Genomic DNA, 26,391 nt, shown 5'->3' on the forward strand with positions numbered 1-26,391 from the left:
CGGTTATCGTCGTGGTTCCAAAAAAACTACTGATAATGAATTGCATACCGACGACAGATACTTGTACCCCCTCGAACTGTTTTTCATGCAAGTTAAATTCACTATGTAAACCCTTTAACGAATTTGACATGGTTATATAATTTTCGCCAAGTGTACTTATTTTTCCATTTATCGTCAAGATGGATTCACCCGGTTTGATTCGTCCGTCGCTGGTAAACAACGCGATAGTGTCCTCGGCGGTATCACGCTTTCGTATTAAAACGTCATTCAGTGACACATTACCGGATTTCAATTTACCCTGACGGTCTTGAAATACAACTATTTCGCCTGGGTCAACACTTGTTAAATTCAACGTATCAGCGATTTCATCCTCAATTAGTTTTTTTATGTCATCGGTGGCGGCCGTTTCCGTGGGTTTTTTCAGCGCCGAAACCGATCGTCCCCAAATATCAATCATTATTATTGTAAATGTTATTCTCTAAAATCCGTTGAGCTTCTACGACCCCACTAGTGTATTCGTTTACAACCACATGAGGTGGTTTCCGCGATGATGAAATCGCCGCGAGTACGTTCAATACCTCACGACCACATATCGGTGGGTCACTTAATCGCTGTGTTGGCAGCGTGGAATAAAAAACCCGGGCTGAACACGCCCGGACATACCGCATGAACTCTTTCGGCGGAGCTAACCCGTATGAATCAAAATAGACAATCGCACGCGGATCAATCGCGTACGCAACCCAATGAGTCCCCGCTCCGGAGGATTTATCGAGGTTAATTATACCGGTTTCAATATTTCTTGGTTTTGTCGGTAATTGATCCCTCATGAAAACACCTCTGAAGTTTTTTATCGCTAACGCGTTTTCAGCGTCTATTAAATCAAAATTAGACATAGGAGTCATAGACTCAGGAGTCATTGACTCCCGAGTCAATAAACGGTTCCCGGTAGTCTTAGACCCTTTCCCGAGTACCATGAATACGGGGTTCCCGGTAGTCTTAGACCCTTTCCGGTCACGGTTCGTTTTTTTTTGTAGCCTTTCCCGGTTGCCTTCTTCAATGCCATTCCCGCCGCGGTACCAACGGCTCCTAACGCCGCCGCCTTCGCCACTGCTGGTGCGGCCGCGGCAATCAACGCTGGAATCGCAGCTAACAGCGGAAATATCCCACCGGTCTTTTCCATGTTTTTAATTGCTGCGGCTGAAAAATCTATTTGAACACCCTTTTTATTCTTCATCGCATCATTGAAATGTTTTATTTGACGCGCCGTCAACGATATCTTATGATTACCACCCGCCATCTGTGACGGCTTCAGCGTTATTGTGGTCCCGCATTGTTTAGCCGACTTTGATCGTAATTTCTTGACTTGACCATCAGTCAACTCTACACTGACGACACTATACGACATTTTATTGTAAACGCGTTTTGTGCTTTCAATTACATGTTTTCTACTGGCGCATCAACGATTCTCATTCGTCCACCAACACCTTCTAGCAGCATTGATTTATCGCTGAGAATGACAGCAACCGCTCTATAATTGGCACCAGCCGGGGCTATACGAGCTCGGAAGTGTATATCAACGACGGATTGTCTCGTTAAATCAAGATGTTCCAACGAAAAGTAATAAATCGGATACAGGTTTTTAAAATCAAGTTGTGATATTTGCAAACCGGTGTCGACGTTTTGATCACGGCCCATATATGACAGCAATCGATGACACGTGCAATATGGTTGTCACCGTAATTAAGCTGTATATCCTCGGATGGTTCCTGTTGTCCGTTTATTCTCAGCGAAACCTCCATGACTCCTAATTGATCAAATATCATATGGCTGCGTTCTTGATTACCCAATCGTTCCCTATTCTGTAGCGCTATGAATATATGACGCGGGGCTGAAACACCCTGTTTTGATGCCAGGTGCCATGTAAACGTATCGGCGACGTTATCCTCTTTAGCATCAGTTGTTACCGCTAGCCAACTCAACAACGATTTCCCCCCCTGTTCCATAAATGCTAACAATCGTGCTTCCGTGGTAACTGATGGAGTCAGCACCGGCATCCACAATGCCATTTTAGTTAAAACGACTTTACCGGCAGCGACGCCAGCAGCACGCCATATTGCATTGTTATCATCGCCCCTTCGCGTCAGCGCGATTGTATGCTTAGCCCCATAGATAACCTTCCTGACATTTCTGCAGAATCCGAATATGTGATGGAGTGGAATCGCGCATGAAAACTGTCGGCGTGGTCTTTGCAACATCCCTACTCGTGCTGCGAATCCCATATTGTAATTATCGTTAAGACTTTTTATAACAGTGAAATCAGCGTTTGGTTTTACTCTGCGGTCTGGGTTATTTGCTTCAACCTGATCAATTGCGGTATCTTTTCCCATCAGCACGTTGATGTACTGAAGATGGTCAGCATTATCGGTGGTGTCCTTCGCAAACATCATAGATGGGCCCGCCGATCTTGTATAATCATCTGAATATCTCGCTAACCCAATTATCGTCGTTGCAACATCAACCTCGCGTTCTATTGATTCAATTTCTCGCCCGTCAATAAGATATCTGGCGCTCTCAAATAACGCCATGATACCGTTGTTGACGAAGCCAACTCGAACACGATGGTCATTTGGGTATGGTGCATTATCGGCGGCATTTGTCACGAGTTCTCCCTCGATTTCGATAAACGCTTCACACGGCAGAAAGTATTTACTGGTATCTTGGACTTGAAGTTCAATTCGCGATCGTAGGTCAGGTTGCGCTGCATAATAAGAATAATATTGATAATCACGGACAGAATCATCCCTGCGCACTGGGGCATCCATATCAAACGCGGGATCAGCGGTACGCGCAAACATTCTATTATTTATCATGTTGATGTTTTCAATTGCGATTTTTTCGTCGTAAATTCTTTGAATTTAAACCACTTCCCGCTATCGCGTTCATGAGCGCGTTGGTTGCCGCATCGGCGGATGGCGAAGTCGCCAACGACGGAGTCGTCGCCAACGACTGAGTCGTCGCCAACGACTCTAATTTTTCTTCCACGGCGTTATTTATTACTTTACTGACATTTGCAGGCATCACTGTCGTTGATGGCATTACCGGTGGTTTCTGTTTTCTTTTTGAAAATCCCCTAGATTTCACCAATGACATTAGTTTGTCCCGCGCGGCTGAAAGCGCCTTTCCGGCAACATCTCCAATAGCGCTGATTCCCTTATCACGAATAACATCAATAGCCTTCATTCCTAATTGTTTGGCTAACGGCGCTACTTTTGGAGCCATTCTTGTAAATAACCCCGCAATGGTGCTACCGAGACCATCTCCATAGTACGCGCGGTAAACAGACAATCGCGAGTTTACCACGTAGACGAGTACTGGTTTATCGTGGTTGTAGTGTATGATCATCCTTATTAAAAACACCAGTTTTCCAATTAATCATCCACGAGTTCGTCTATGAGCGTTCGATATGCATTAATGTCCATAATACCGCCTGCAAATAAACGCTTGCAAATATCAGCGGCCTCATTGATTATTTCCGGAGAGTTATTTCCGGCTCGTTTTCCTCCAATTAGTACCTCTAGCCGTGATATATCACTGAGAACACTACCAGGACAGGTAACGCCGTAGGATTCTTTACCAACAGAGTATCCTTTTCCTTTTTTTGGTGTTATACTCTTAACTTCCTTGTGGAATTCATCGTAATCGGGATCACCACGATGTGGTAATGCTTCTTTATGTTTACTCGCTAAATACACTATTCTTGCCCAGTCCTTTAACGACTTTATATTTTTCTCGTAACCGCTATTGATATGCTTCTTATCTCGTATGCTCTTAGCAAAATTGTTGGCAGTAAAATTAATTAATTCTTCCCTGCTGCTGAAGCCTCTAATTTGATCTATTGTGTTCTTCTTGAGTACAATACGGGGTATGTTCCCCTCTTTTTCTTCCGGTATTTCTTCTTCTGGTATTTCTTCTGGTATTTCTTCTTCTGGTTCTTTCGCAGTAGCACCTAATTCTTCTTCGTCGGCCATTGTAACATAGGGTTCTTGTGGTTCGGTTATAGCGAGTGGTGGTGGCCTCCGTGTTGTAGCAGCCGCTAGTGTTTCTAAAGACCTTTTTGTTTGTTTTGTCTCTGCCGCTATCTTTTCAAGCGCATCGAGGACGGGTACAGTTGCCGCTGTAACATCCTTAGTTGCTTTAGTTACCGGGGTAAATAACTGTTCACTTCCAACAGCAAAATCAGTTTGTAGTTGTTGCCGCGTTTGAAGTTGTTCTCGGACCCTGTCTCGTAACGGTATGAACTTTTTAAGCGCTGCTAGCCGCTCTCTGGCTAGCCGAGTAGTAAGTGATTCGCCTACCATTATTGCAATTGCTCCGTAATTTCTAATTTTCCGCCGAGTGTACCATCGGGGGTTCCACGGAGTTTTCGTCTATAATCCTTCTAATGTTTTTAATTTTATTAGAGATTTCTCGACGTCGTTCATAAACACGCCCGAGTTTTTTTCGTATTATTTCAACGGCAGTAAATAGTCCAATGAATGCATTTGCGTCATTGTGGTACAAGTTTTCATTGATCGTATGTTGTAATCGTTTAATAAAAAAATACTCGCGGGCCAGGGTAAAACGCCCCCGTTTCGACTGTTCGTTAATAATCTCATAATCGGATAATATTTTTTCACTGTCGAGACCATCAGATAATTCAATTCCTTGATTTTTTAATTTTGAAATCTCGGCTAATATATTATTGATGTCTTCGATATTCATTATTCTTATAAAACATCTTGTTTTTAAATATAAAAAAAAATGAAACCCCCGTGTATCAATTCCGAAGGTGTGTTAAGTATTAAACAGACAATTCGTCACGGTGACCTTGTCAGCGCCATAGGCGCTGGTGACCTTGTCACTCACTGATTTCTGTTATATATGAAAATCGAATTCTGTGATCCGTCTTTTTTGAAATCGCTGAATTCTGTATTCCTTCTGCTACTCTTCGTATTGAGGCCTTACAAATGTCAAAGTATTTTCCTGCCGCATACATGGAGTGAAATGTTTTTTCCTCGTGCGTTGATGTATTAAACGATTTGACACCTCTTGCTTTCTTTGGGTATTTACCGGTTTGGCCTTTTTTAATATTTTCGCTCTGAGAGATGGCTTGCAGGTTTGTAAGAGAATTATCAGTCTTATTATTATTAATATGATCAATCACAAGCCCATTCTCGATTAATCCGTTAAACGCTTCATATACCATCCTATGAACATAATACTTCTTCTTTCCGGCACCAAACATTAAATACCCCCGATTATTCACGGTACCAACCGGCTTCTTCAGTTTGCGGTTTCTAACAATGCCGTCGCGAGATGCCTCGTAATTGACGAGCAGGGGATGCGGCTGAAATTCTTGGTCCATTTGTATAATAATACTACTTGTCTAATTTATTATTTGGTTTAATTATGAATCTTTCAACGTAGTCTTGGGGGGTTTTGATGACGAAGTCAGCGGTGGGGTCAATGACGGCATTTTTAATTCGCTTGTCATAATAGCGTTTTAGTTCCCTGTATCGCTTTCCGCCACAATTGATACACAACTGCGATTTTCCTCTTACACCAACGTGGCAAACCAAGCACGGGAGGGGGCCAAGAGAACCATTACGAACGCTTTGTAAATGATACCCGCAGAATTCACCTCTACATGATTTATTGCACGGGGTTGTCGACCCAATCATCAACCATTTGCATTTATTCATTATACTATATTCTTTCATTTAAATACTTGTTTTAATTATATGGATGAGTTTGAGAGATTAGCAGTAATTAAGCCCCGGAAAAATATTAAGTTCAATCTCGATAGAGTCCTCAAGGACACACCAAAAGCGTTAATAAACGATAGAACCCTGTTGAATAAAATACGCGATTGTATCGATGAATTCAAACGTGATGGTGCATCTCATAGTTGGTCAACATTTCGAATTGATGGTGTTGTTGATGCTACCATGAACGACAACCGCGCAGCAATGATAATATCACAACTTGACGGTAAAAGGTATTTCTTCAGAGTAAAATTCATTGTCCGGGTGAAATCAGGCGATTGGATCATACGTGATAAATTTGAACCAGTTTTCAGCGACAAGAAAACAGTCACTGTCAGCCGCGACTCCAAGCCGGGGTTGTTAACCGGAATTGACAGACCATACTATGAACGAGCGTATCCTGAAACAGCAGTTGTTTATGGAATATACCCGTTAAATAAGAAACCTGATATCGGAAAACTGAAACCGATGAAACAGTCAACGGGGATAAATTGTGTAGCAGAACGAATAATAGAGCATTTTACAAATGCATGTCGAGGAAACAAATTGACTGATTTACGACATAGCAAAATCAACCAGTGGGAACTAACCGTAAAAGAGCCTGGAGCGACCATCAGCGACATAGCGAGATTAGAAACGTCGTTGAGATTTCCAATAACCGTTACAACGATAACCGGTGAAGTATTATACGAATCAAAGTATAAATCGAAGGGAGCCCCAATCAAAATTATTGATCATAACGAACACGCATGGACGCCCGCGATCACAATATTTCCACGGGATAGAACAGTAAAGTATATACCCGAAGAATTCCTGGAAGAACAATTCTCCAAGGACGGTTTTCTCGCGGAGAGGAAACTATTTGATGCTATTGCCTACTTGTGTAAAAACGACCCTGTATCAGTGTGGTTACTTCGCAGCGCTGAAAACGATGTGGATACCTTTGATCAGTTTGTAAGACCAAACGGTGAATTATATCGCACTGAAGCATTTCACAACAAGATGAAAAAAACCGCCATGGAATTTGAAGAGCATGATGAACAACTGCTAACAAATTGTTTTACGATTCCATCGGTTGTAGCTCATGTTGCAGCAAGGAAAAATGCGTGGAGACCAACGCGCAAGGAATTTCTACCGGATGTACAATCCAGTTGTTTGGAATACTATCACGGTGGACTATGGAACACTGAATACAACCGCGACGCTATGATCTCGGTTGATATGGTTGCCTGTTATCCAGCGAGTTTTCTCGGGTATGGATCCGCCGCTGAGTATTTCAAACGATTTGGACACCCCAGACATGAAATGACTCGTGTTGCTATTAATGGACCACTGCCTGATTTTGATTTAACCGGATTCGCTCGCATAGTATCATTTGAATTCGCAGCAGGACTTCATCGCTGTTGTTATATTTGGATCGGTAGACACATGGCTGAAAAAAAGTGGCTGCCAATAGCGTTGCTACGGTACATGATTGATTGTAGCATGCTAGTTTCGTTGATTGTCAGTGACGCGATTATATCATACCGGGCGCAGACTGAAGTCTGGTTACCAGAACCGGAGCGTCTAGATAGCATAATTGACGAGTCCAGAGCACACATTGATGCCGACGAGGAATATATCATCGAATGGTCCAGGAGGATATTCAACCAACGAAACCACGAGGCAAAAGATCTCGGTAGAAGAATAATTGGTAAGTTTACACAAGGTGGAAAAAACTGCGATTACAAACGATATTGCTCACGGTTGATTATAGATGACGCAGAATATGATTTCGTAATCAAGGACGCAGTGGCAAAAAATAGATACGTGAACTGCAAAACAGCTTTCTTGTCCAATGGAACAAAGTTGGGTACAGTTGTTACCTACGGCGATGGAGACAGCCCCGCGTATCCACATTTGAGGGCGTCTATGCTGGGTTATGCCGCTATCAATTTATTCTCGATGATAAATAGATTCCCCGATACCGCGGTTAGAGTAGCCGTTGATTCGTTTTATGTTAACGTAGCGTATAAGGGAAACTTAGCCGAGTTTACTAGTCCGGACGAGAGTTGGGGTACATGGAGAATTAAAGAAGAAATACGACGCGATTATTCCCCGTCAGCAGATGTCACCGTTGAGAACAATTACCTACGCGGTGATAATTTATCAGAATGGTCTAATGCACCATCGTGTTCTGATCCAATTTGTAGACACAAAACAGTTTATTTAAGCGGCTGTGGAGGGTCAGGAAAGACGACTCGGGCAATTGAATTATTTCGTACGCGGGCAAGTATAATCGTGCTTACACCGACCCATAGACTAGCGCGAGAGATAAAACAACGAAATGTTGACGCCGTTACTTATCACAGCTTCTTTCGATACAGCGGCGGTGAGTGGACTCCTGATCGAATGGGTGAAAAATTTATTCCTGGGGTTATCATTTGGGATGAGATATGTACTGTTTCGTTAGATACTTTACAAATGTTTCTTGAGTGGTTGCTGCGCGCGAATACAGCGGTAATCATGTGTGGCGACCATGGCCAACCACCACCATTTGTCGGCGAGGGCCCACATGATTGGTTAAAGGGTTTTGTGGACTATTATGAAGAAACCGATACTGATTACCGAGCACTTGATGAACAACTGCGCGAGGTTAAGAAACTAATCAGATTACAGCCGGATAGAATTCAATGTGAAATAATCCGCGAGGTAATTCCGGAAACGCCGTTAAATGAATTCTGGGAAACATGGAGACCAAACGATTTGATTGTAGCGAGTAGAAAGATAGTCAGAGACACACTTCAGCGGAAGTTGTTTACGTTGCATAAGGAAAAGTTTCCAACGCGTCCAGTGCCGTTATGTTATAGACCCGCGGACACACGGCGGCAAAACATTGAAGTTGAAATTCCAGCCCCGACAGCGTCGGGGACAAAAAAACAAATTCTCGTGCTGAATGATATCGTGCTCGTTGATATCGGTGTCGTCGAGGACGCGCTACGTGCTGATAAATCCCCGTGGACGCTAGGATACGCAACAACAATACATTCCTCGCAGGGACTAACCATCACGGACACAATTGTTTGGATAGTTGATAATCGCATCGAATGGTCGAATCTAGTCTATCTTGCAGTGTCCAGAGTACGGAGGATAAATCAGCTTCGAAGAATTGTTATTGACGGAGCCGGTGACGGAGTCACTGACGAAGCCGGCGACAAAGTCACCATCGATGCAAGCGTCATTGATAGAAAACTCTCGGGTTACCGCCAACAGGATAAAAAAAAACAGCGGCGTTTTGATATTGATGCCGAATTAATAATCTCGCTACGACAACAACAGAATAATCACTGCGCGAGTTGCAATTGTATAATGAGTTGGCGTTATTCGGATAAAGACACTCGCCAATTTACCGTGGATAGGATCGATAACAGTCTCGGTCATGTCAAAAACAATGTGAGGTTGACCTGTCTTGAGTGCAATAGACGCAACGGCGCTAGTTAAGACCACGTGGGGGTAATTGAGTATCGTTAGGTATCACTTGTAGTTGCTCGCGTGTAAATCCGCGCTGAGGAGCAGTTGAATCCAGTCTATAGATCGGTGGTCTACCAGTTGATCGTGTTATCGTTGATATGTTATGTGTGGTAACACTCCAAATAGGATCGGTAGCCCTTTTTTTACCGCCTTCAAGCTCTCCTGGTTCATATAGATATCTAACAGTGACATCGCCAAGAATCGGCTTAGAAACGCTATTTATTTTTAATTTTCCGGGTATATACTCGTATTTAATCGCGTCGCTGGGCTTCATGTTGATTACTCGGGTAATCTCGTTATTTAACGCTACAATTACACCTGGCAACCTTTTAACCCATTCACGAGATCGTTTTTCTTGGATGAATTCCTTCGCGTATTGATATCCAAATAACCGTTCAGCGAGAGTCCGATTGAATCGTTCAACAATTGCCTGATCACGATGTAGCGCAGTATGACCTCGTCGTATCGCGACGCTATGATGTTTCAGCGTTGATAAAACAGCGCCGCGAAATTCACTACCAGGATCAACTTGTAATAGATTTGGCCAGCGCAGAGGACCTCTTCGATAAATCCGCTCAAACGCATCGGCTACTTCAGTTGCTGACTTTGTTTTCAACGGTTCCGCTTGTTTGTATCGACTCGCAACATCAACTACGGTTAGCGCGTATTTGTAACCGTTGTCATGCGGCAGAAATAGTATATCAGCCTGATGAACTTCATTAGGTACGCTGACATCAAAGCGCGAGAAGTTGATTTGTTTAGGCGGTGGTAGATAGATTTGCCATATAGCCTGTTTGGATAACCAATTAGCCGCAGTGGTCTTTGTTACCTTTGCAGCGCTTGCAAGCTTACCAATTGCGGCCTTCCCCTTCCAGTATCCTCTCGGAGAATAATAGATGGAATCCATCGTTTTTCTTGGATGATTGTTATTAATTACCAGCGCCAATCATTAATTTACCTTTCATAGCCGATTTTACCAACCATGAGGCCAATTTTTCTTTGACGGATTTATCAGGAATAGCATTTAGCGCGTGAATTAATTTTACATCCGCGATATGACGCTGTTGCAGATCGCTACTTTTGTAAGCAACATCATGAGCATGACACGCCTTATCGATAGCGTTTATTGGATACTCACCGGGTTTGGGCTGATTTTGATCATCGAGTCTAATATCTAATCGTGTTCCGGGGCCACAGTAGTTATATCCTGGGAGGTGTTTTTCTCCTGGATACTTTGCCCACGGTGTTCCGGGGAGTTTTGCCAATTTGGCTGCGATGTCACCTCCTCGCTTTTTTTTAAAACATCTCCGGGTCTAATAGAAATAAATCTAAATTTCTTTGTACCGCATTGTACACACTTACCAGTAAGCGCCAATCTGTTATTTCTTGTTGTAGCGGTTGTCATATCATTTGTGCCAGTACGCACTCTACACTTTACACAATATAGATCCATAATTTATATATAGAGACATGAATATAATTGACTTTTCAGCGACTAAAACAAGAGAACCAGTTAAGCATGTTGCAGCGTTACCAAACTCGATCCGGATGATTATCATCGGACCATCTGGATCCGGCAAGACGCAATTGTTACTTAATTTAATAATGAGATGGATGAAGTGGGATAAGTTGTATTTAATCGCCCCTAGCGTAGATGATCAACGATGCTACGAGGTGTTGAAAGATTTCAACGAGAATGCATCAGCGATCGCTAAAAAAAATGTCATCGAGTTTATTACAGATATCAATGATGCACCAGGTATCGATGATATTGATGGCGACGTTAACAATCTAGTCGTGTACGATGATGTTATGTTAGACAATCAAAAAAACCCAGCTAGGATATTTTCCAGAGGCAGGCATAAAAACACTGACGTGATATATGTCACTCAACGATACACTCAGATTCCAAAAGTAATCAGAGACAACTGTAATATTCTTGCTGTATTCAACGGCGTTGATACACACACGCTACGAAATATTTGGCAGACATGGTGCGGCGGTGACATGGACTTTAATGTTTTTCGAAACTTTTTTAGTCATGCTCAGTCGACCCCACATGGATTTGTAACGATAAATTTACATGACCCTCGGACACGATATCGTATCGGACTCGACCAAATATTCGGTTAAATTGTAAGATCATAAAGACCCTCATTGTAAATAACTCCTTAGCAGCAGGGGGGCAATGACATCGACGCGGTCGTCGACGTGCTTACCGGACGCTGACGACGCTGGGGATCGACGCGCAGAAGGTGTTAATTAAACCAAATGACGTCACCATCGTGTAGGATGGACCGACGTCGTTTTTTTTTTACCAGGCGCTGACGACACTAGATCGTTGAGTGCAGAAAGTAATAATTAAGCAAAATAACGATTGGACAAAATGTCCGATTCGCCCCCTCTGCTGCTTCAGTCGACCAGCTATGTTATAGTATTTTATCTGTTCACTGTTTCGTTTTGTAAAGGGCTTTGACAAACAGATCGTTGAAGATAGTTGCAATCATTTATGCCAGATATTTAGCACTAAAATAATAGCCTGTAGGAATTTACATGGTATAGATGCTAAACTGAGGATAGACTGGCGATGGTCTTTTGGATTCGTGAAAGCAAGGATCATTTTTGTCCAAGTGGTCTTGCACCTGTCTGTTGAGGATTTCGACAGTAAACATCGTTTGATTTCCACTGATGTTCAGGACTTGCGTGGGATGAATTATTTCTATCAAACTGACTTCCCAATGCACTTCCTGGTCCAACTGGATGAGCTGAGGTAATTTGGACATTAAACAACACAAGGTACTGTTGGGAAAACCATCCATGGAACTGAAAGTTAAGTAAAAGTGGCTATTCATAATTCGATGGTTCTGCTCTCTGATGAGTTGCTCGATGTAAAAGGAGTTTCCAAAGGTTCTAATAGAGGGCTGTTGCTGCTGTTTTGGGGCTGAGAGACTACCATTGTTATTGGAATATTTCAGGGAAGGCACACACATCTTCGTAAGCATTCAAAGTCAAGAAAGTGTCAAAAATCTTTACTTCACACAGAAATAGAGAAGTATCAATATGAAAGCGACAGGGTCATATAAAGTGTAGCTTTTCCATCGTTGATTTAAAGCTTGTCATTGGATTGCTGAACATGATGAATTTTGTCCACGACTTTGGAGGGTTTCAGTTATGCCAAGATGCTAAACTCGATACATACGCATGACTTCGAACTTTTGTGATGAAAGAAGAGTCTCAAAAGCTCATCTTGGTTCTGCCATCATTTCAGGGTTGCTAACAAGGAATCCCACAAATTAGTGATGAAACCTACTTTCGGAGGTGATACGTTTGATTTCAACTCCAAATTTCACATTGTAGGTGTACCTCTCGTGTGTGATTCGACATATAGGTCTTGGCTTTTTGCTTTCTCATTTAAATCGTGCGATCTCTTCATCTTAATTGCAAAATTTCATTACATGCAGAAGGCTCCCTATATATAGGGTTAGTTATCTTAGAGTCAGAGTATTCGTTCAGTTAAGAATAAAACTTACCCTTCTAATCAGAGCCTTGAAGGGTGTCATAAGAATCTTTAGTTAGAGAAGATGACGGACTACTAATCCTCGAGATAAACGCCAAGATGCTAGCTATATGTGTCAGAAGAAAGGACATTGGGCTCTAGAATGCCCATGTTGTCAAAGCGAAGAAAAGGCAGGGGAAAAGAAAAACAGAGCCCAAGATACCTGTTTTCATTGCTCTAAGAAGGAAAAGTACCAACCAAAGAAACAAGAGAGGAAAGAGGAGAGGTCTTTCGAAAATGCAGAAGAACCAATGGTAGTCCCGAAAAGCAGGAAATCCAGAGCACGAGAAGAAAGTGATGATGAGGGTGAGTTCGTACCAGTGACAAAATTCAAAAGGAGTGAAAGAAGAAGAAAATGGACCTTTGGTCATGTGTTGTGAAATTTTGTTGTGGTTTGCAAAAGTGAATATACCAAAGGAAAAGTAAGTATCTCTGTTGCATTGATCTTTTATACTATGGACAAACACACATGAACTCACACATGTACATCATTCAAACATGATGGAAAAAGGGATTGATTTAATTTGTACCGTATTTGAATCTTTGCATAGTATATCAGTTCTAAAGAGGTGGTGGCCCTTAAAAAGACGGTTGGATATATGTATTTGTTAACATACGTTGAACTTTAACTGCCTTATACCCTTAGCAAACCAATTACTGCTTCTACTCCTGCTGCTGTGGGTCATTGCTGATGATGGCCTCTCAGTGGTTGTGAGCATACAGGTAGTGATGGGTGGGTTGGAAGACTTGGCACTGGAAGGTCTGTTTCTTTTGGGTCATGTTAAAGAAGCCTGATACATTTTTCTCAGATATCTTAATTCTGCCGAAACTGCCTAGCAGCACAGTCAACGTTTGACTTTGACCACAATGTTGACGTTGACTTTGACAAAAATCCTTGACTCTTTCACACTTTCTCGTCTCTTCTAGTTTTATTCATTTACTCCTCTTGCTTTGTTGAATGACAAAGGAATGTTCTGCCTCTTTTTGCTGTTGTAAGCATTTATCTAATAAAAATTCTGTCTCTGTCTAAAATCTTCTACTCAAGGTAACAAGGACGAAGGCAGTGAAGGTACTGTTGCCAGTACAAATGCTGGTGAAGAGAAATGAAAATCCATTCTTCTGGAAGTATGACCATGGCTTTTGTAGCCAGCATATCATCACTTCTCGTCTCCACTGCAGGCGCACTCCCATACTTCACATTCCTAGTTTCAGCCATACTCAAACAATGTCACATCGATTCACTTCGCAGGAATGCTTGCGCACCTCTATACTGTATGTGACGTCACGTGGTGCTCTCTTACCCGAAATGGTGGGTACCAGCTGTAACATAAAAGCTCTTCATGGGGAAAGATGTTAGCAATATATATGGTTCAAATAAGGTGCAAAAAGCCTTACATATATTAGCTTATCCCTCAGTTGACGTTAGTGTTCAAAGCACTTGACTCTCATCATCTCAGCAGTATAACCTTTCATGCATTGATATGCTGACTAAACAATCAAACAAACCCTAATTAGCCCAACCCAACATAACTGCAACCCAACTCAACCTAAACCCATCCGAAGCCAACCCAACCAAACCCCAATCCCAAACACAACCCCCAAAATCACAAACCCAAACCAAACAAACCTATTCAGAATTAGGACTTCGATTTATAATAATGACTTTAGAACATGTAGAACAGAATGCTGTGAGATGTCACAGTTACTTGCATGTTTACATATCAAGAGTTCAAGGTCATCTATGTTTACAATTGGACTTGGTATTTCCTTTAGACATTGTATTACCTTGAAAGTCAAGTGAAAATGCATATAATTAGGGATTTGGTCAACAAATAATTAAGACCTATTTTAGAACAGTCTCTGGAAATCCTCTTTATTCACAATTTACAGTTGTGTTCAAATTTAATTCGAGAGGAATTATTTGTTTAAATTATTCATTTGAATTACTAAGCAGACATTGGTTTTGGATATACACTAATTTGGGATTAGATGGAATTTGATCCACAAAACTGTAAGTGTTTCTTGAATATTCAATTTGTATTGTAGAAAAATAAAAAGTCTTATAGATTTTGTTAAATTGATGATTATGTTTATTTATGTTACATATTTTAAGACCTGGAGTCTTACCACTGTGGTGGGCCCCGAGTGGCCGAGTGGTCTAAAGCGCTCACCATTACAGATCACTGCCATCTCACCTCTGTCTGCGTGGGTTCGAGTCTCAGATTCGGCTAATGTGGGTATGTGAGAAAGCCTGCCAGTAGCTTCTCGTGGGTCAGTGGTTCTTTCCGGGGTTTTCCCGGGTTCTTCCTCCACCATTAATACTGGCCACCATGTATAGCCTATCGTGTGCTGAAAAATGGCGTTAAACCATACAACAACAACAACAACTTACCACTGTGTTCGTATATATTTTTCAGGAATCTATCTATTTTATCTACTTGAACTTGTTATGAGCTGTATTCAGATCAGTAAGGTAAGAAAGTTATTGAGTAAACAATCTCCTCTAATCAGACAATCATTCCACAAGATTTCTTTTTTTTATTTTCGGCAATTCAATTTGATTCAGTCAAATCAAGATCAGTTAAATGTACTATCATCCTTTAGTGTGATATACACATAAAAGATGAATAGGATGCTTATTAAATAACAAAAACTCTGAGAACATTATTTGTTCAAATGTATTCTGTATTTTGTTGCAACAGTACAATGAAATAATATTAAAGACATTGTTCTTGAAATTATCATGCTTTGATATCAGTCCTTAGAAAATTAGGAAAATTGTATTTGGTCACTATATCAACTTTTGCTATTAACTCATATGTTGTGAAAACTTTTGAAGACAAGTCTATTTACTATTAACTTATATGTTGTGAAAACTTTTGAAGACAAGTCTATTTACTATTAACTCATGTTATGAAAACTTTTGAAGACAAGTCTATTTACTATTAACTCATATGTTGTGAAAACTCTTGAAGACAAGTCTAACCTATATAAGAGTAAGTACATCATGTCTTTATATTATGTCTTTACATTGTGTCTTTACATTATGAATTTCAGTCGGGAAACAACAATAGTGAAGATGATTTGCATCACTCTCATGACATAGAAATTTCTGCCATCACAAAAAACAAACAGGATATGGTACGGACAATTTATCATCTTTTACTGATTTCACTTTGCTTCCACGTGATTGTTTCTTTTTCCAGGTTAATGACGATTTCAATTAACAGAGTATTAATCTCTTTCTCACAAAGGCCAGAACAATACTTTGCCACAGAAGAAGCAGTGGACTCGTACAAAAGTCTTTTCAGAATCTAGCCAGAATAAGCAAATTGCATGTAGAACCACTTCCTATTATAATATATGTGACTTTTGTGAGATGTCCCTTTGCCAAGTTGCCTTTTAGCAGAAATGGCAAAATCTTTAGTTACTATTCACACAGACACACATCTCATATTTTGCTAATTCGTTGGCTTTTAGAATTCTTCTCTCTCAGAAGTGCCTTAATCAAAATATGCATTGTAAATGTATTGCATATATCAAAGCAATGATGTCAAGGCAGAAAATATATTTTATTCTTAATTGAAGGGAGATAAATGATGATAACAAACAAGGTAACTTTTGAGTCAACTGATTTATTTTAAAATTTTTTATTTTCTGAAATGAAGCTCAAATACTTATATGATGCCGGAAATACACCATTGCTATTGTTGTTACGCATGAACTTGCAATATAATTTAAATTTGACAAATGTAATCTTGGACAATCAGAACTATGTGCACTGCTTATTCCTGCATTATTCTACCATACATTGGTCTGTCAGGAATGGATATAGGACTCACAGTACTAATTATATTGAGTAATGGGAACCAATCAAGAAAGAGGTACACATAAAATAAAGTACATATGGATTTGGCTGGCCAGGACAATGAAAGCCATATTTTAGCAAAATGTTTTCTTTTGAGAGTTTATCTTACTTGTAACTGGAATAAATAGGAAAACAATGTTTTATTGATGGAATTTCAGACATCTGACAGATTTAAGGTTTGAAAACTCGTTACTGTAATTTAGCAACTGATTTTTGGGTGCAGAATTGAAAATACATATCTCAAACACTTTTTGATCCCAAAATTCTGCAATTAACATGGTCTACTCTACACAGAAGCTTCCAGCAAGGATATCTCTGCACTGAAAATTAGAGGCTTTGTCATGCACATTCAGAAATTTAAAGTTATTGAATGCATTTATTGTGGAAGCTACATTAGTACATTGAGTCCTTAACATTAGCCAAATGCAAAGAGACTCATTTTGATAAGGGGAAATAACTCCTGCAATCCAATTCAGTTGAGCTTACTGCAAGTGCTTGTATATATGATCGGGGCTTTGCCAAACTAGCTACAGATTTAAAGATCATGACATTAGACTCAGATCTGTTCTTCTTTCCATGTTTTGCAGATGAATCTTTTGAAAACTTTAAAAAGAAAATCACTTTTGTATAAATTTAACAGTTTTTAGCAAGATCAGAATCTACTCGAGTTAGACGATCTGGTCAGAAAGGTCAAGTATGTGTGTGCTATCAAGTCTGATAGGTTGATGTGAATGCTATCATCTCTGATTGGCTGATGTGTGTGCTGTCTAGTCTGATTGGTTGATGTGTGTGTTGTCTAGTCTGATTGCATGATATTTGTGCTGTCTAGTCTGATTGGTTGATGTGTGTGCTGTCTAGTCTGATTGGTTGATGTGTGTGCTGTCTAGTCTGATTGGTTGATATGTGTACTGTCTAGTCAGATAGGTTGATATGTATGTTATCAAATCTGATAGGTTGATATATGTGCTATAAAATCTGATTGGTTGATGTTTGTGCTGTTTAGTCTGATTGGTTGGTGTGTGTGCTGTCAAGTCTGATTGGTTGATGTATGGGCTGTCTAGTCTGATTGGTTGATGTATGTGTTGTTGGGTCTGATTGATTGATGTGTGTGCTATCTAGTCTGATTGGTTAATGTGTGTACTGGTTGATGTGTGGGCTGTCTAGTCTGATTGGTTAATGTGTGTGCTGTCTAGTCTGATAGGTTGTTATGTATGCTATAAAATCTGATTGGTTGATATATGTGCTATAAAATCTGATTGGTTGATATATGTGTTATCAAATTTAATTGTGATATCAGAACATGAAAGCTACTGTCAAGGCAATAGAATTAAAGTGCCTTGCCCAAAACTACACGACTACAGTCAATCCCATCTGGTCGAAGCAGGAATGGAACCCTGAACCCCCTAGAAGTGAGTCCATTATAATAACCACAGCTCCTTTCCATGGCTCTTGTCTAATCTTTATATCAAATATTTCACTTGAATGTTTTATATGTTGACATGATCAGTTAGTTTTTAAGACATTTCATGTCATATTCAGTTACCTTTATATTTTTACAGTCAAATACAGGTTCACAGGCAGAACTGTGTGAGAGTGGGAAATCAGACATGAGCCTGTCAGAGCCAAAAATAAAGAAAGGTATTTAATACTCTGCCTCTTGAGCTTGTTCCATAGTTTGTGAAATATATATTTGTCTGTGACTTCAAAATTAGAAATCAGTTCATGCTATCAGCAAACCACCATTGTGTAGAGGTAGGTATTATTTCCCCTGTATGCATTTGGAGGAAGTTTTTCATCGTGGAGTAGGACAGGAATTACAGATGTGCCACCACCGCTTTATTGAATCATCTGTAGTGTTCCATAGATAGAAAACATTATAATTATTATTTTGACCTCGAGACATAGTATCTGATTTTATTTTGAAAATGGTTGGTATTTGAAACCATTTTTGGAAGACATTATGGACTAGATCAAAATGAAAGTACAATGCCATTCCCTAGGAAACACGGAGGCTTCAACCCTTACTGGCTGGACAGGATTCAAACTCACAAACCTAGAATTACAAATCCTACGCTCGACCAGATGAGCTACTTGGGTAAATATGTTTGATTTATTTTGAAACTCCAGGATGAAAATGATCGGAAGAAACCTTTATGATGTTGGCATAATGCAATTTGATATATGAATAATGTTGGTATCTCAAACTGTGATATGCCCATGCCTCATGAATACACAAGTTTCAATATTGTTTCAGTAGTAGACTATCACTCCCACAATCTCTAGATCAGCGATGAATTTCCATAAAAAACATAATAATATTTTTCAAGTTATTTTCATTAACTCCAATTTCTGTTTGACTTAGATATTCTATACAGTTTTGTTGGAAAAACCTATGCTTTTCCATCTCTCTCTCTCTCTGTCTCATGCGTTTTTGACAATTCTGTTAGCCTAAGCGGTAAGAGCATCTACCTCGGATATGGGAGATCATGGGAGACTCATACCAAAGACTTACAGAAATGGTAATAGCAATTACCTCACTAGGTGCTCACCATTAAGAGGGTAATTTTAGGACTGGTTGGCCTGGTGTCAGGATAATATGACTGGATGGGAAAGTGCCACAGTGCAAGACAACATTATAAACTGCCACACTGCAGGCATCAAAGTGATAGGACTGAAATATTGTTAAAGCTACATTAAAAGTTCTAAGCACACCCACGATTCTAGGGTCTTAAACTAAGTAACAGAATAAGCAAAACCAACAAGTTTAGCAAAATTCAAAAAGTTACGAAATAAAACTTTAATAGGAACTTACAATATTGTGACTTAAACCCCAAATAATACTAAATGTCCTAACATGAGTTCAGAATTATAAAATGTGTCAAATTAAGTCAATCTTGAAAATGTTGATGTACCAGTAGCTTGAATGTGCTAATGTGCTAACAGTCTTTGATGTATCACAATAATACCATCCAAAATGTCTTTGAATGAATTCACAATAATCCCCAGTATAGTGGTTTGGTTTATAATGTCAATGAGTACTTTGTAATTCCATTAAATAATTTGAATAAATCTTCTCAAATTATATCTGAAATAACTAAACCTGATTCCACAAAGACTGATATTAGAACAACAATAAAGTATTTTGTTCACATCAAAACTATGTGTGAAACTGACATGGGTCTGTCGTTTCTTATTTACAGTTCCTAAACCTTTGTTGATATGTCTCAGGTACCAACTAATAATCCTTCAAGATGGATTCCTTAACCATATCATAATCAACACTTTGTTGTGACAGTGAAGTATATACATCATGAGTTTTGCCAATAAGTACACTTTGTAATAATAGAATCCAATGCTCTCAAGGCCATCCAAAATTATGGCAATACCAACTCTTCTATTTTTGCCCCCCCACCCCAAATTGTCTTTGTTTTCAGCTTATAAACATTATTTGATTATAGTGACATATTGAAGTCAACTCAAACACTGTTACTTAATTACAACCCGACAGAGGTCAGCTGCTTGTAACACTTTTCCCACCCACCCCCAGTCTTTACTAAATTCCAGCCCAATTGAAGTCAGCCAGTCTCCAGTACCGTGATGTCACCCATATTAATTCCCATTGAGACTCAAATGCCATTCCAATGTTAATTTCCCATTGAGACTCAAATGCCATTTCCATGCTAATTTCCCGTTGAGACTCAAATGCCTTTTCCATGTTAATTTTCCACTGAGACTCAAATGCCATTCCCATGTTAATTTCCCAGTGAGGCCATAGGGTCCCCACACCTTTGCCTATGAGAGAATCCCACTGAAGCCCAATCACATATCACCACTATTATTTTTTTTACAAAATAAAAACGTCAGTGTCTCTAGCAAGGTTCACAGTGAACTTCAGAAGGATAAGTACAAAATACAATTATACATAACCTATAATTATACAGGAAATATACTAACACAAATACACACACACACACACACACACATATATATATATATATATATATATATATGTTAGGTGTAGATGATTAACTAAGCATGTGTAATGCAGTGACAATGAGACATTTGTATTGCTTATTACATGTTTATTGATTATGCAGCTTCGTATGTATTGATGATTGTTGGTGAGGAGGATTAAAGAAACTGAATAGATTGGTTGTATATGCTGCTAAGTATACATATGTGTATGTGAGTGTGCTGCTAAGTATATACATACATATGTGAGTGAGCTGCTAACTATACACATGCATATATGAGTGTGCTGCTAACTATACACATGCATATGTGAGTGTGCTGCTAAGTATACACATGCATATGTGAGTGTATGCTGCTAAGTATGATATGCATGCCATGTGATTGTATGTTGCCAAGTATATGCCTGTGTATGTGAGTGTGCTGCTAAGTATATGCATGTGTATGTGAGTGTATGCTGCCAAGTATACACATGCATATGTGATTGTGTGCTAAGTATACACATGCATATGTGAGTCTGTGCTAAGTATACACATGCGTATGTGAGTGTATGCTAAGTATACACATGCATATGTGAGTGTGTGCTAAGTATACACATGCATATGTGAGTGCATGCTAAGTATACACATGCATATGTGAGTGTATGCTAAGTATACACATGCATATGTGAGTGTGTGTTAAGTATACACATATGTTAGTGTTTTTTTTGCTAAGTATATGGTGTTGTGTGTGGTTTAATGCCATTTTTCAGTACACGATAGGCTATAAATGGCGGCCAGTATTAATGGTGGAGGAAGAACCCGGGAAAACCCCGGAAAGAACCACCGACCCACGAGAAGCTACTGGCAAGCTTTCTCACATACCCACATTGGCCGAATCCGAGACTCGAACTGCTAAGTATATGCATGCTTATGTGAGTGTGTGCTAAGTATACACATATATATGTGAGTGTGTGCTGCTAGGTATATACATGTGTATGTGAGTGTGTGCTAAGTATATACATGCATATGTTAGTGTTTTTTGCTAAGTATATACATGCATATGTGTGTACTGCTAAGTATAAAATGTGTATGTGAGTATGCTGCTAAGTATACGCATGCGTATGTGAGTATGCTGCTAATTATACGCATGTGTATGTGATTGTCTGGGGGGTTTTTTTGTTGTATATAATCATGTTACTTTTAAGAGGTCCTTGAGGTATTTTAGTTCTTAAGCTAATTATGTAAATTATCATCATCATTATTATTATTATTATTATTATTATTATTATTATTATTATAGTGCTCTAAAATCATATGTCCACACATTGTGTTTTCAACTAAATTCCTGACACGTTTATTGGATGTTAAACATAAATCCTAGTGACCAACGTGCCATCCATGTAAAGTGAGTTAAAGATGGGATGGGTTGTATGTTTATATCCAAAATGCAATTTTTCACAATGTTAGGAAAGGATGATATAAGTTGTAAAAACTTTTTTTTCCAACTGCGATCTGGATTATTTGGCAGTAAACTCGAAGTTAAAGTGAGCAAATTATACGTGAATGTCTTTTTTTGCAAGGACATCCCTCATAAATTCTGCCTGTATATAAACACGAGTGACTTTTAATAATGTTACGATGAATTGCTTGATTGCGTGCATTGTGTTTTCTTTCTGTATTTCTGCTAATATAATGGCGGTTGGCTTTTTTAAAATTTAGCGATAGCTCCTCTGGCTCTGATGGTGATAATCGGAGATGCCATCCACAACTTTGCAGATGGTTTAGCTATAGGTGCAGCCTTCACACAAGGTGTCACTGTTGGCATTGCCACCACAATAGCTGTATTATGTCATGAGCTTCCACACGAATTCGGTAAGTCTGAGGTCTCTTTTATCTCAAACTATTTTCTCGCATTCACAAATTAGAACATTTTAAACATTTTAGTTGCTAAAGAGGACCAATTATCTTCGTAATCACGCTGAAGAAAATACATGAAATCGATGAAAAAATATCAGACAATCATGGTGGTGAATTCCGTTTCATTTATCACTTGGTGGAAAATTCTATCATATAACAATTGTTTCTATCAGTTTTTTTATTTTGATGTATCACATGCTATAATGCTTTTGGTACCTACTGAGACATGTACAAATTAGTTTTCAATCAATAGGAAAAATGTTTTAAAATTTTAGCTAAACACCCGAGGTTAGTATGCTAATAAGAACATTTAAGTCTCTCAGGTTTTGTTTTTAGCTTTCCTTGTTTTGTTTGTTTCTTTATTTGCTTTTTTAGCTTCTGATCTCCTTTATCAGCAGAGTGCACATAATATATAATGTTAAATGCCTGGATGTAATGGATATGCATCTGTTTTCAAACTCCATGCACGGTTTTCATCAGCAAAACTCTGATACCATAAATACGAATCCTTCCTTATTGTACATGTCCTCATAAATGGGGAAATATAACTTTATGTTGTTTTTCTCTTTTTTCTCTTTCTATCTTTAATTCATTATTTTCTTTCTTTCTAAAAAGTGGCGAGAGTATGGTTTGAAGATGTAAAATGCGATCGTTTGATCTGTCCGTAATCCTCAAATAATTCTGAGAATTGTTATGCAGTATATATATATATATATATATATATATATATATATATATATATATATATATATATATATCCATCCCAAACAGGTGACTTCGCAGTACTGCTGAGCTCCGGGTTCACTGTAGCCAGAGCCATATTCTGGAATCTGATGTCCTCCCTTACAGCCCTTTTGGGGTTGTATCTAGGGCTGGGAGTGTCCGTACATGCCACTACTAGGAAATGGATATTTTCCGTCACATCTGGGCTCTTCCTGTACATAGCTCTTGCAGATCTGGTAAATCTCACTCACTATCCCTCAGTCCTCCCTCTCTCTCTCTCTCTCTCTCTCTCTCTCTCTACATACATACATACATACATATACATATACATATACACATACACGTACATCTTTAAAACGAAACATGTGTATGCCAAATAAATTAATCCTGACGATTGCAGGAAACGTTATGAGGTATGACTACGCTATTGAAATTATTTATAGGTAATACTGACACAGACACATAAATACATGCGCTTTCATGGACACAAAACATTCTATCTTCTGTATGTTCTCAGTATGATATTGCAGATATATTTATATTAAACAGTCCTAGTGGTTTTGGGTTAGGGTTATGTGTTTCTGTAGAGGCCTTGAGAGACTGAACACATATTGGATCCTTTTTCAATGTTATGTTCTAGCCACAATCATAGCATTTGTGTCAGGTAAAAGTCATTGGAAATTCAGTGGTATCAAAGATATAAGGAAACAAGTCGTTAATTATATTTTGAAAGTCAATATGGGGCATTTGCAGACTATTTTGTATGCATGACACGAGTTCATGAATAGTAATGTTCATGCATAATACAAGTTCTTGCAATATATCGTTGATGCACACTACTAGTTCATGCAATATATCGTTGATACACACTATTAATTCATGCAATATGTCATTGATACATGCTACCAATTCATGCAATATATCATTGATACATATTATGAAGTCATGCAATTCATGCAATATATCATTGATACACACTATTAATTCATGCAATATGTCGTTGATACACAGTACTAGTTCATGCAATATATCATTGATACACTTTTAATTTATGCAATATATCGTTGATGCACACTACCAGTTCATGCAATATATCGTTGATATACACTATTAATTCATGCAATATATCGTTGATACACAGTACTAGTTCATGCAATATATCGTTGATACACACTATTAATTCATGCAATATATCGTTGATGCCCAGTACTAGTTCATGCAATATATCGTTGATACACACTGTTAATTCATGCAATATATCATTGATACACACTATTAATTCATGCAATATATCGTTGATGCCCAGTACTAGTTCATGCAATATATCATTGATACACACTATTAATTCATGCAATATATCGTTGATGCCCAGTACTAGTTCATGCAATATATCGTTGATACACACTGTTAATTCATGCAATATATCATTGATACACACTATTAATTCATGCAATATGTCGTTGATACATACTACCAATTCATGCAATATATCATTGATACATACTACGAAGTTATGCAATTAATGCAATATGTCATTGATGCACACTATTAATTCATGCAATATATCGTTGATACACAGTACTAGTTCATGCAATATGTCGTTGATACACACTATTAATTCATGCAATATGTCGTTGATGCCCAGTACTAGTTCATGAAATATATCGTTGATACACACTATTAATTCATGCAATATATCGTTGATACACACTACTAGTTTTATGGAATATATCGTTGATACACACTGTTAATTCATGCAATATCTGGTTGATACATACTACCGATTCATGCAATATATCATTGATACATACTACGAAGTCATGCAATTCATGCAATATATCATTGATACACACTATTAATTCATGCAATATATCGTTGATACACACTACTAGTTTTATGCAATATATCGTTGATACACACTATTAATTCATGCAATATATCATTGATACACACTACTAATTCATGCAATATATCGTTGATACACACTACTAGTTTTATGCAATATATCGTTGATACACACTGTTAATTCATGCAATATGTGGTTGATACATACTACTGATTCATGCAATATATCATTGATATATACTACGAAGTCATGCAATTCATGCAATATATCGTTGATGCACAGTACTAGTTCATGCAATATATCGTTGATACACACTACTAGTTTTATGCAATATATCGTTGATACACACTATTAATTCATGCAATATATCATTGATACACACTACTAATTCATGCAATATATCGTTGATACACACTACTAGTTTTATGCAATATATCGTTGATACACACTATAAATTCATGCAATATGTCGTTGATACATACTACCAATTCATGCAGTATATCATTGATATATACTACGAAGTCATGCAATTCATGCAATATATCATTGATACACACTATTAATTCATGCAATATATCGTTGATACACACTACTAGTTTTATGCAATATATCGTTGATACACACTGTTAATTCATGCAATATCTGGTTGATACATACTACCGATTCATGCAATATATCATTGATACATACTACGAAGTCATGCAATTCATGCAATATATCATTGATACACACTATTAATTCATGCAATATATCGTTGATGCACACTACTAGTTTTATGCAATATATCGTTGATACACACTATTAATTCATGCAATATATCATTGATACACACTACTAATTCATGCAATATATCGTTGATACACACTACTAGTTTTATGGAATATATCGTTGATACACACTGTTAATTCATGCAATATGTGGTTGATACATACTACCGATTCATGCAATATATCATTGATACATACTACGAAGTCATGCAGTTCATGCAATATATCATTGATACACACTATTAATTCATGCAATATGTCACTGATACACACTACTAGTTCATGCAATATATCATTGATACACACTATTAATTCATGCAATATGTCGTTGATACACACTATTAATTCATGCAATATATCGTTGATACACAGTGCTAATTCATGCAATATGTCATTGATACACACTACTAATTTATGCAATATATCGTTGATACACACTACTAATTCACG

General features: G+C 38.5%; 1 protein-coding gene across 1 annotated transcript in view; it reads left to right on the forward strand.

Annotated features, from left to right (window-relative positions):
• LOC149791148 (zinc transporter ZIP4-like) overlaps positions 1-26,391 on the forward strand; it is a 104,327-nt gene that overhangs the window by 72,044 nt on the left and 5,892 nt on the right. The window contains exons 9-13 of the mRNA XM_089969596.1: positions 15,288-15,343; positions 15,928-16,011; positions 18,298-18,376; positions 22,408-22,560; positions 23,377-23,564. Coding sequence (XP_089825722.1) covers positions 15,288-15,343; positions 15,928-16,011; positions 18,298-18,376; positions 22,408-22,560; positions 23,377-23,564 — 560 coding nt within the window. The remainder of the gene's footprint in view (positions 1-15,287; positions 15,344-15,927; positions 16,012-18,297; positions 18,377-22,407; positions 22,561-23,376; positions 23,565-26,391) is intronic.

This window comes from Sinohyriopsis cumingii, chromosome 9, assembly GCF_028554795.1.
Source record: "Sinohyriopsis cumingii isolate HCF-2022 chromosome 9, ASM2855479v2, whole genome shotgun sequence".
NCBI lineage: Eukaryota > Metazoa > Mollusca > Bivalvia > Unionida > Unionidae > Sinohyriopsis > Sinohyriopsis cumingii.